The sequence below is a fragment of the Oncorhynchus kisutch genome, linkage group LG5, assembly GCF_002021735.2.
Source record: "Oncorhynchus kisutch isolate 150728-3 linkage group LG5, Okis_V2, whole genome shotgun sequence".
NCBI classification, from domain to species: Eukaryota; Metazoa; Chordata; class Actinopteri; order Salmoniformes; family Salmonidae; genus Oncorhynchus; species Oncorhynchus kisutch.
Genome location: NC_034178.2, coordinates 56803027 through 56815365, shown reverse-complemented (window position 1 = coordinate 56815365; position 12339 = coordinate 56803027). Strand labels below are relative to the sequence as shown.

General features: G+C 42.7%; 1 protein-coding gene across 8 annotated transcripts in view; it reads left to right on the top strand.

Moving 5' to 3' along the window:
* LOC109891615 (neurofascin) overlaps positions 1–10845 on the top strand; it is a 143992-nt gene extending 133147 nt beyond the window's left edge. For 7 of the 8 annotated variants that reach the window (XM_031825467.1, XM_031825472.1, XM_031825468.1 and 4 more), the window contains 2 exons: positions 311–380; positions 8592–10845. In XM_031825467.1, coding sequence (XP_031681327.1) covers positions 311–380; positions 8592–8820 — 299 coding nt within the window. In that variant the 3' untranslated portion in view covers positions 8821–10845. Of the gene's footprint in view, positions 1–310; positions 381–2311; positions 2514–8591 lie in introns of those variants that run through there. The other variant, XM_031825470.1, reaches the window with a different exon arrangement.
* The last annotated feature ends 1494 nt before the right edge of the window (positions 10846–12339 follow it).

The window sequence follows — 12339 nt, the reverse complement described above, 5'->3', positions numbered from 1 at the left end:
AAATGATTTGATATTGAGATAAAAATGGCTGCATTGGACCTATAACACAAGGTGGTCCAGTATCCAAGTAAGGGTTAACACAGGGGGTTCCAAACTAATCTAGTAACTAGTAACCATGTAAGGGTATACTAGACAGGGTCAAGTATTAGGTTATGGGTTAACACATTGAGGGCATTTGGGAGCAGGAAAAGACGGTGGGGGTTGAAATACCCAGGTAGGGGTTAGAACGAGGGCAAGTGTCCAGTTAAGTCACAAGATGGTGGCACGTTCAGTATAATCATGTACCTCTATGTGTTTTATCACTATTCAGTACGAGATAAAAAAGATCTCCCTCTGGAGGGAATGGATCAGAAGGGAGAGGATGGATCATTTGACTACCAGTAAGTATTTCTCTTGAATATTACATATCTCTGGCCTACACATCTCTGGAACAATTGCCAGTCAGTGAATGATCTATATATGCAGAGTTTCTATTGCAAAACATGAGTAATCATGGCTAGATATGACTGTGTATCATCCAGGGTTATACAGAGGAGGATGTGGTAGGCCTATGTCTTGTTTGCTTTATTATGGAAGTGTCATTGTGATTATCATGTGTGGTATTCAGGCTTAGGATCATGTTTAGTAGTGTTTATCTGCAACTACTTAGGCATCAGGAATGAGGGACAGGGACTATTACTTTGGCCTTGTAATATTTGGGAATGCTATTAAGACGAGACGAGCTACAGTAAACAGTAGTGCATGTTTGCAGTATGCATTTGTTAGTTAGTGATTGTCTTTTGCTCATTCCAGGTCTCACTGATCTCCAGTCATTCTTCTCTGTGGGGAATGAGAATCTTTCCATCTTTACTGTTTAATTAACCCTCTAACTTAACTGTCAAATCAGCACTAACACACTCCAACTGGTTTACTCACTCTAATCATCGTGGTCCTACTTTATATTGAAATGGTGCTAAAAACCAGTGTCCTTACATGGTACAGTAGTTACATAGGCAGACACATTGTACTTTATGTACACGCTTAAAAGTTTAGCAACTGTTTCCATGATGATTATCATATTAGCCTCAGCAGGGAGTCTTTAGAACTTCAGAAGAAGAGGAAGGCAGCATCGTATTAGTGGTAACCAAGCCTGGTGTAGCTAGATATGTTCGAGTCACGTCGGGGATGCCCTAACCCTAATCCTAACCCTTTTCCTAACCTTAACTTAATTCTCCTAACCTGCCACGTTAATTCTCCTAACCTGCCACGTTAATCCTCCTAACCTGCCACGTTAATTGTCCTAAACTGCTACAAAAAGTCAGTAATGCTAGTTAAAACTGGCAGACTTGCCATGAGAATAGTCTTGGTTTCCACTAATGCGATACAGCAAGATGAATTGCCCATGTACTCTGTCCCCTATAACCCCACACAACCAGTAACCCAACCCCCTAATTGTTCTTATAAGCCACAAAGGAAACATGGCACATTCATTTAGCCAGACCAGTTAAAATAGATTTTTAAAAATGTAAGAAATATTTAACCTTTATTTAACTAGGCAAGTCAGTTAAGAGCAAATGATTATTTACAATGAGGACCTACCCCGGCCAAACCCTAACCCGGACGATGCTGGGCCAATTGTGCGCTGCCCTATGGGATTAGGAATGTATATTTAGAGTAATTTGAAGAGATTTTATTCATTTTGCGTTTGGCTGTCAAAAGCATTCCGACCATGAAGGAAATCATTTGAACAGTGTTGTTTTAGGTGTTTATTCTGCTTGACAGCACAGTGCTGTGGTTTTAAAGTGTTAATGTAAAGTGAGATGTTCAAAGATGTTATCAACAATTATCACATATGTGTGAGCAGTGTCCATATGTGTGAGGCATGTCCACAATGGAAATCTAAGCTGTCCACAATCTAAGCAAGTCTGCTCTCGTCTCTAATCAATGTTTATTAATATTACCCTCTTTCCTACAGTGAAGGTCATTGCTAAACTCACAATCTGACACACTCAATAGCACTGGGACTAATCACTCTGTCTACCCAACTCACACGTTGTGTATGTGCGTGTGTGTCTGGGCATTTCTTTGAGTGTGTGTTTTTGTGTGTGTTTTTTGTGTAAGAGTAATTGTGTGCGTGAGTCTGTGTGAGTGTGTGTGAGTTTGTGCGTCCGTGCGTACGCGCATGTGTGTGTGTGTAGTCTCTGGCTTTCATTTTCTGTGGTGTGTCACCTGGAGGATGTATCTCCTTCCTTCCCTCTCTCTCTTTACCCTCTCTTCTATCCTATCTCCTCCCTCTCTTCTCCATGCTGAAATGGTCATCTGTCCCTGACAGGAATGAAAATGAGAACGAAAAGGAGAACAGGTACTTTGGTTTCGGCACGGCATCCACCTCCCGGCCTGCGCATGTCAGAGAAAGATACTGAACTCCCCTTCAGACTGAGGGCTTGGGGGTGAGATTGGGGGATGAGGAGGCGAGGGCTTATGGGTGAGATTGGGGGATGAGGAAACGAGGGCTTGGGGTGAGATTGGGGCATGAGGAGGCGAGGGTTTATGGATGAAATTGGGGGATGAGGAAACGAGGGCATACGGGTGAGATGGGGGGGATGAGGAAGTGAGGGCTTGGGGGTGAGATGGGGGGGATGAGGAAGTGAGGGCTTAGGGGTGAGATGGGAGTATGAGGAAGTGAGGGCTTGGGGGTGAGATGGGGGTATGAGGAAGTGAGGGCTTGGGGGTGAGATGGGGGGGATGAGGAAGCGAGGGCTTGGGGGTGAGATGGGGGGTATGAGGAAGCGAGGGCTTGGGGGTGAGATTGGGGGATGAAAACGCGTGGGCTTGGGGTGAGATTGGGGGATGTGGACTGAGGCAGTGACTGTGATGCTAGATCATGGTCTATGAACTACTTCACCCTCCTCCCTTTGCACTACTGTTTCTGGGGTAGAAGGGGAAGGTGGGAGATGGGGGGGTGAGGAGGGTCAAGGTGGGCATGGTACACCGGCCAATCAGAGATAACGGTTCCCGGGGGTGTCAAACATGTGATCAGGGCACAGCTGAGACTCTCTGGGTAGTGTGAACCCACAGAGAGAATTGAGAAGAGTGTTGTTTCTACACACAGCTAGAACTCCCGTCAAGGCACTTCACCAATCTGTAGCGAATCGCAAAAACGTATAGCATATGTTGCTTACTGTTTTGGTCTATAGTCTACTTCCATAAAATGTATTACATCTGGGTCAACTATCCCTTCAATGCAGATTAGTAAATAGGACAATCTTACTTTAGGACTAAGCCATGTTAAAGATGTAGGATATTTATTTGATCACCCTGTTGCAATGCAGGACATTTTAAACTTGTAGTGTATTTGAAGTTTAAAAAGGCTTCTGAAGTTTGTAATTTCCACTTTGAAATGTCAAACTTGATTTTCCCTTACGAAAAATGTATCAACCTCTACAAAAATGTTTATTAATTATAATCAACATAATAATTCACATTACTGTTGCTGCAGGATTATTTTCCTGCTGTAGCAAACTGGCTCAAATTGAGATCCAACATCAGTATGCTTCACCAGACTACAATCATAAACACTAGAGCTAAACCTAGCCCAAAGCTATGCATTAACCTTGGTTTAGCCTTGAGGCTAAAGTCATCAATTGACCTGGCTATCTTTGGCCTGGCCATGGATGTGTTCCACACCTGCTACCTGTGTTCTACACCTGCTCTCTCACAAGCAGAACGACAGCCATTTCAATAGGCAGAATATCTTAGGCCCAGGGCTGTTCTGTCCCTGTTCAATACAGGCCTCTGGTGGAGAGTTGTCTTGGCAGGGACCTATCCTATCCATGGGTGGTTCAGGGTTAAGAGCAGCGGGTGTTCAATATGGGGAAAGAGACGCTAATCACAGCTGTGGTTTAAGCATCGCCTCAGGCTCATGATATTCAAGTCAGAAAAGCGTATTAGTGTTCAAGGCTCAGCTGGTGTTCAAACAGTGAGCCAAGGCTTCGCACTGTGAAATCGTCTTCTCATTACCAGTCTGCAGGATATCACAGAGTTAGAAAAGCAGATTTTCTGAAAGTGTCAATTTAATCAGGTAATAAACTGTCAGGTAAATAAATCAAGGTGATTTGCAGATTAGGGGAGAGAGAGGAGGCAGTAAGGTCTTATCTCTCCCCAGAGAGACGTCAAGTGTTTCATGGATCAGGTAGGTGATGTAATGATCGTGAAACTGATCGTGAACACTCTGAGAGGTCCTGAACCCGTTTGTCTCTGTCGAGGGCTTGATCGTGTTTTTCCCCCCTTAAGGTTAATTGCTTTGTTTTTCTTCCGACAGCTGACATTTAACAGGCAGCAACCACCAGGTGCAGAGGTGAAGGCTGAGGACGGAAATCAATTTGGTTGAAATGAGGGAGTTGGGAGGTTTGAGAGAGGGTGTAGAGTAGATGTAGTGAGGGTTTAGGGAGGAAGGTTGGAAAGTCTACCGTTCGAGTTTGATGCCCTTGAGGAACCGATTTGGGGAATAAGCAACAGCGAACCTTTTGTATGGAGATGAAATATCAACACCACTATGTCCTTTCCTTGTTCCTTCCTACATGTCATAGTCATCAATGATGATAATCACTGCTGCTCACATCCATCTCTGCATGTTTTTTCTGTCCATGTTTCGGTCAAGTAGACCTCAGCTTTCAAAAGATATTGATAAAATAAACATGCAGGGGAGAACATATGTGCTGGAGTCATTTCATCATTGCTAATGTCTGGTCCCTGTGTAGCATAAGCTGAATGATTTGACAGTTCTGTCTCTGCATGTCTGGGACTCTATGGCAGGGGTGGCCAACCCTGATCCAGGAACACCGCAGTGAGTGCAAGATTTTGTTCCAGCCCAGCTGTAACACAATTGATTTAACATTCTATGGTTTTAGGTTAAAGACCATGATTAGTTGATTGTTTCAAGCTGGCCTGGAACAAAAGCCTGCACATACTGCAGCTTTTCAGGACTAGGTATGGCCACCCTGGTCTATTCCAGTTTGACTCACTGTGGTGCTATAAATTCACCTGTTAGAGGTCCTTTTTATGCCAATTGCCAAACCCACAGATGCATGCCTTGATTTAGCTCTGTTCTTAGCTGCCGTTACATGTGGCTTGAGCCTCCTTCAGCTCCCTGCATCTTTTCATTTATCCCTCCAAAGATGATTTTGTTTTCAGTTGAAGAAGGTTCAAGCTGCACGTAACACCATGGACCAGACCTAGCCCTGCAATAGACTAGTGTCCTGTCCAGGGGGTGTACTTGTACATCAAGCTGCCTCACGCTACAGAAACAGGAGATAGACTAGTGTCCTGTCCAGGGGGTGTACTTGTACATCAAGCTGCCTCACGCTACAGAAACAGGAGATAGACTAGTGTCCTGTCCAGGGGGTATACTTGTACATCAAGCTGCCTCACGCTACAGAAACAGGAGATAGACTAGTGTCCTGTCCAGGGGGTGTACTTGTACATCAAGCTGCCTCACGCTACAGAAACAGGAGATAGACTAGTGTCCTGTCCAGGGGGTATACTTGTACATCAAGCTGCCTCACGCTACAGAAACAGGAGATAGACTAGTGTCCTGTCCAGGGGGTATACTTGTACATCAAGCTGCCTCACGCTACAGAAACAGGAGATAGACTAGTGTCCTGTCCAGGGGGTATACTTGTACATCAAGCTGCCTCACGCTACAGAAACAGGAGATAGACTAGTGTCCTGTCCAGGGGGTGTACTTGTACATCAAGCTGCCTCACGCTACAGAAACAGGAGATAGACTAGTGTCCTGTCCAGGGGGTATACTTGTACATCAAGCTGCCTCACGCTACAGAAACAGGAGATAGACTAGTGTCCTGTCCAGGGGGTGTACTTGTACATCAAGCTGCCTCACGCTACAGAAACAGGAGATATGCTCTTGCTCCTATGAGCTGTTCTGGGTCGCATGCGCCAAGGCTCGTGCAAGGCAACTTTCACATAAAGCCTGATTCTAGGGCTTATTGGTGCTCTATGATTATTGTTGTTTTTTTATGGGTTTTTGTTTGTTTGATATCACAGTAGTAGTATCGTGCAACTATGTGTGAGCACCCAACTGTTTTTGACCCACTAGTAAATATCATTTTAGGCCAATGTCACTCAGGTATATTAGCAATCTCCACACATGTTCAGTCTGTGTTTAAAAAGTATGTGTCTGTTCAGTGTGTTTTTAGACATCTCTGTTTTTTGTTCTTCCTCACCTTTTCCTTTGTCTTTCTGTTCTGGTTTCTGTTCCCATTGGTCCAAATCAAGTTGTTCACTCGAAAGGTATGACAGGAGTCTATCCCACACAGTGCATACCACAACCAGAATAACCTTGAAATAATATGCATTATTTGCATTATTTACTTTTTAAGACCGCTCAATTCTTGCATTGGGTTTTAATCGATTAATATCTAATCACACACATAATCACCTTTGTCAACCTTCTGAAGTGGCTAAACATTGACCATACTGTTTTCAATTCAATTCATCTTCCTCCAACGTATAAGGCTTAACCAACTAAAATCCTCCTTTTATTTCCATGATATTGATGCACAGGTGGACAGTAACAAACAACTGATGTTGACATTTACGCAATTGATTTCTCTAGTCCAATTGTTATGTTAATTGGGCTGCATAAGATTTGTCTTTATAGAACAATGCTCAAATATCAAAGATCAAGAGCAGTTTGTTTTGAAAGTCATTTCAGACACTGCAGCTTATTTTAGGAGAATAAAGTCTTCCCAGTTACTTTTTCCACCTTTGCTCCTCTCTCAAAAGTTAATCTAATCAGATAATTGAATCATTCTACACTCTCATTCTAAAGACATTTTAAAGTGGAAGAATGCTTGATCTTTCTAAACCTTCTGCTCACTAAAATGTCTCGAGTGATAAGGTCAACAAACAAAAGCTGTCAAACCCGTGACTAAAGCTGAGCTTTTAAAACAACTTTGCCACTCTGGTAGATTTATTCAATTACACATAGAGAAATAATAGGCTCATAATTAAGATGTAATACTTCCCTCTTGAGTGGATTTAGAGCTATGAACAATAGTTACGTATTTACCAGCTGCTATGCTCATCTCCTTATAATTGGATACATTTTACTGAATTTGATGGCTATGAACATCTAATAAGGCCATTTCTACATTAGGCTCACGTCTACTGTACTAAAAATCAAGGTTGTCATTTTCCATGCCTGTATAAGGCCAAAGTCTACATACGGTATTGTATGACAGTGAACTCAATGTTCTCACAATCCTTCTGCAGTATATTAATCGATTAAAACATAAAAAACATCTCCTGCGCAGTTATCCAGTTTCTTCACATGTATTTCACTCTCCCTCTTTTCTTTGGTCTACTTATCTTCTCTAGAGTCTCTCTCTCGTACTTTTGTCCAGCACCTGTTTCCTTTCCTGATTTTAGTCTCTCTCTCTCTCTCTCTCTCTCTCTCTCTCTCTCTCTCTCTCTCTCTCTCTCTCTCTCTCTCACTCTCTCACTCTCTCACTCTCAACACCTGATTGAGTATCTGGTCTGTTTGAGTTCAGAGGTTTGATTGTGGGTTGACTTGTTGATACTTTGGTATGGTTGCCTTGGTAATTCTCTGTTGATGACCTTGTGTGCCCCGTTGGCTTGGTGAGCCATGCTTTCAGGTAATCTCTGTCAGATTATATTGGCTTGTAATTTGTCTACTAACTGGCCAGCCATACAGTACCACACCAGTACATCACCGAAGAAAATATGTCAACACGGTCTGGTTTGTAGATGCATCCTCTCTACAATGAAGAGAAATAGACAACACCTCCAAATAAGATGGAAAAACTGTTGAAGAGCTAAACTTCATTATTTTCTGTTCCCTCTGCTCTGGTAATGCCTTTCTGCTGTTTGCTATCTGGCTGTTGTAAGAGTCTAGAGAGCTAATGCTGGTTGAAAGCCCCTGATCCCTTCTGCATGACAATTCTCTCCCCCTACTGCAGAGGTAGAAGACATAGGGACATGTTCTGAACTGAGATACGCACACCTACTGTAACTTGGGCTTTCACACAAATACACTAACACCTGCAACGCTCAGACTTTTGTGTGTGTTTGAGCTTTATGCACAGATCTCAGATCAGAACATAGCCCAGACTGAGCAGCATGTGTATGATAATGCATTGGTTTGAGCATTTAAGGTACAGCTTCCCCAAAGACAAAGGGGCTCTAGCAGTTCTTCTAGACTACAATATTTACTGCAGGGCTTTTTATATTTTAGCAAGCTTATATTATTGCACTCAGGTTGACCATTGCCAGTGTTTTTATATCATAGCTAAAGGCAAGTATCGAGAATGAGTTTGTGAAAGTGCTTGTGTTCCAGTCTGCACTGAATGACCCCAGCTACAGTCTGTACTGTAAGAGAGACGACAGTGGAAAACTACAGAATCAACACTTCTCTTGTTGACAGTTGTTCCCTTCCCCAGTTTTCTTCTTATCCCTAACCCCTCTCCTCTCTCTCCCCTAACCTTTGGGACGGTAAGGACTCGCCTGCGTTGATGACCGTGTTGATGACATCACAGGCGGAATCTAACCTTTGACCTCTTGACCCTTTGCAGCAGCGACGAGGACAACAAGCCTCTGCAGGGCAGCCAGAACTCTCTGGATGGCGGTGTGAAGGAGAGTGACGACAGCCTGGTGGACTATGGCGAGGGAGGGGATGGCCAGTTCAACGAGGACGGCTCCTTCATCGGCCAGTACACTGTCAAAAAGGACAAGGACGAGACGGAAGGCAACGAGAGTTCCGAGGCCACCTCACCCGTCAACGCCATCTACTCGCTGGCATAGTCCCCCTGCCCGGCCTGGCCTGGGGATCTGAGGAACTCCCCCTGGCGGTCGGAGGGTGATATTACCACCACTACTACTACTACCACACACACACACACACATACACGAACACACACACATATGAATATAAGTGTATTAATATATAAAACACATATACACATGTAAACACACGCAGCACCTGCCTGGAGACTGTTTGACCCCTTAAAGCAGAGGTAGAAACCATTCCTCTGAGAATTAAGGGCGTGTGAAAGGAATGGAGTTGAAGTTACTGTGAGCCAAGCCCTGACGTCCGGCTATTGACGTTCTATAGAAATGGCTTGCCAAGGTGAAGTTTGGTAATCTTCAACCGTACCAGTCTCTCTATGCTCCTCCTTCTGCCCCTCACACAGACTGAGTGTGCCTAATGGGCAAGCTTCAGTTGTAGAGGACTAGGAGGAAACGCTGAGGTTTTCAACCATTTTGTGTGGCTCTAGAGCTTTCTCTGTTTTCAACGTACTCAGCTTTCCCCCCAAACCCCTCTCTTTCTCCCCACACACATCCTCACGCCCCCCTGAGTCTTTACCGAGCGTCCCTAGGGAAGGAGACACAGACACTCGTCCTGTGAGCATATCAGCTACGGACCACCAACATAGCAGGATGTTGGCAGATATGTTTATCACATTGATATTTCCACAGAGAGAGATGTTTTTTTGTTCTCAATTGATACAGCAGATGAGTCATTTGAATATATGAATGCTGTAAACAGTGCTAGCTCACCTTCTAGTTCACTGCAAAACTATGCATTACCAACACATCATGTTTTTGGGTAAAGTCTGGTTATGAATTAAATTGTTTATTTTTCAGTGTTGACTCACAGGTTTAAAGAAGAATAACCTGCTTAATGAAATTATATCGATCCCTTGCCTTCCCGATGTCGTAAATGTACCTATGATTCACCTCCAAACTCAAGTCGTGTGGAGATATTAAAAACGGCCACAGTTATAGCAATGCTATTCCTGCCTCAAGCTTTTTTTATAGTACAAGCCACTACAATGTCAGTTATAAATGACATTAAAAAATGTATTTTATTTTCAAGCATGGTAGTACTTTAGTGCAAGAGACCTGGGACAAGTTGCTTGGAGAGGAGGTTTTACCTGCTTTGCTGTTTGTACATCTCTATGGCGACTGGCACTCCGAGGATGTGACTCACTTCCTGTTTACTTCATGGTTAGCATGGCTGTGATCCTTAGGCTTGATTGGCACCCCTTTTGTATGCTTCTTTTATAACAGTTGTTAGAGGCAGGCTGAATCTGCAAAGGCAGGACTTCTCAACCCTTCAGAACTTACTTAGAATCCTAATTGACTGTTGAACAACTCAAAATAAAACCAAAACATATGTTATGTCTTTGAATATAGGTTACAGACAACTGTGAAGGTATTGAACATTGAACGTCTCTGCAGATTCTGCCTGGCCCTAGTCATCATTGACATGTAGCCATTATGTCAAGGAAGTGTGAAGAAGTTGGGGTGCACCAATACAGCGGTGAACCGCCATTTTACCACCGATACTGATACAGTGGTGAATCGCCATTTTACCATGTGATCTTTTCATTAGTAGAACTCACTAATGAGTCTTCCTTGATGTTTCACCTCTTAAAGTGGCAGAAAGCTCAGCACCCATATTTACAACTTATTACAACGGCACTACTAAAGTCTTTCATGTTAAATCAAATAGATCTTAGCTAATCAATGGTGATTAGCTAACAGACGTCACATTGTATTTCAGGTGTGTATTTCATATTTTAATTGATTCCCAAATGTTTATATTATTCATTAATATATGAGTAATTCACTTATTAATGGTTGAATACACATTTTTGACTGACTGACTTGATGGTCTCACATCAGAACCAACTCAGAACCCACGATAAAGAACTTTACTGAATTAGAAAATTGCCGTATGACATATTTTGTGGCGAAGGTTATTTCTGCTGTAAACAAGCAACATTCACTGTATGTCACCATTAAAGAGGTTGTGCTGATCTATTCACTGCTCTTCATGTTGAGTATTCATGTTATATTACTGTTAGTATTCCATGTTGGTATTATCATTTATTTCATATCAATTTCACATAATACAGGAATGTAACATTGCATTTGTCATACTGTAGCTATAGGTACATGAACTGTAGGGCCTGAAAAAAAGATGTCTTTGTAAATATCCATGAGAAAAACAGCTTGATGGGTAAAAGAAAGAATCACACATCTGTATCCACCAAGAAAATGTACCTGGTGCATCTCATGATTGGGACTCAAAATGACTTCATCAATGTTGTCCCGATGAACTTCATTTGAAATGTTAATAGATGGCTTGTGTCTCTCTGTCGGTAACTTTTCTGATCATCACTAATTCAAAAGAAAGCGTTGAGAATAAACAGTATATTGTGGAACAGGTATACAGGAGGCCTAGTCAGCCCTTTATGGTGGAAAGGAAAGTGCTCATGAAATGTATCATTCTCTGCACACATGTTCAAAGCATATAAAAAATGGCATTTCCCCCTATTTTGTTTGTTTTTGTATGAAGGCAAACCCAGGACTTTCTCAAGGCTGCACAGACTCATCATGCCTTTCACCTAACATGCCTGCTGCTCCACCCCTCCTGGTGACATCCCAGTAACTGGTTGCCATTTTGAAAGGGATACATTTGGTCCTGTGCTTCACTCCTTCAAAGAGATGTCTTTTGTCCTGCCTTCATCCTCACCTAAGTCTTAAAAAAAAGAATATGCTGTATGTCCACCAACAGCCTCTGTGAACTGGTCCTCTTTACACCTCCTTCTTTCTCCAGCTTCTCAAAGCAATCTCCGCATAGAATTGTGACCCATTTGTTTTTTATGCGGTTGCTTTGTGATAAAGTTCACCATGACCTCTGGGTACAGTTGCCTACAATCTACAGACACCTGACCACTGTATAAACATGAGGAAACAGGAGACCAGGAGTGCTGGCAGAGACACAATACAGTGCCCTTCTTGTTGCTATATGCTCTTCTAAACAAAGCAAGACTAAGCACACAGAGAGACAGTCCACTCTCAAACCTTCAACAAACCTTAAAGACTGCTGAATCACGGAATGTTCGATGACGGATTTAGAACTTCTAGTTCAGAACTTTAGCCTTGATCTCACCGTTGTTTGTGTTTGGGTCACGATTCTGTACAAGCTGTTTCCCTTGACAGCATCTGTCCTTTCCCTGTATGGATCCTAAAGGGGGAATTAGTGAACTGGCTAGAAAACAATAAAAAGAGAATTATGCATATTTGCTGATACACAGTGCTTTCTTATGTCTTATTGTTTGTTTGTGCAGGATGATTGGAGGTGCATACAGCTGTAGGATATTAATTTGATCACCCTGCTACAGGAGAACTTTACTGCATTGCAGGACATTTTCAACGTGGAGTGTATTTGAGGTTTAAAAATGCTTCTGAAGAAATGTAAACATTTCAGACTGGATTTTCTCATTATGAAAAATGTATCAACCCCTACAA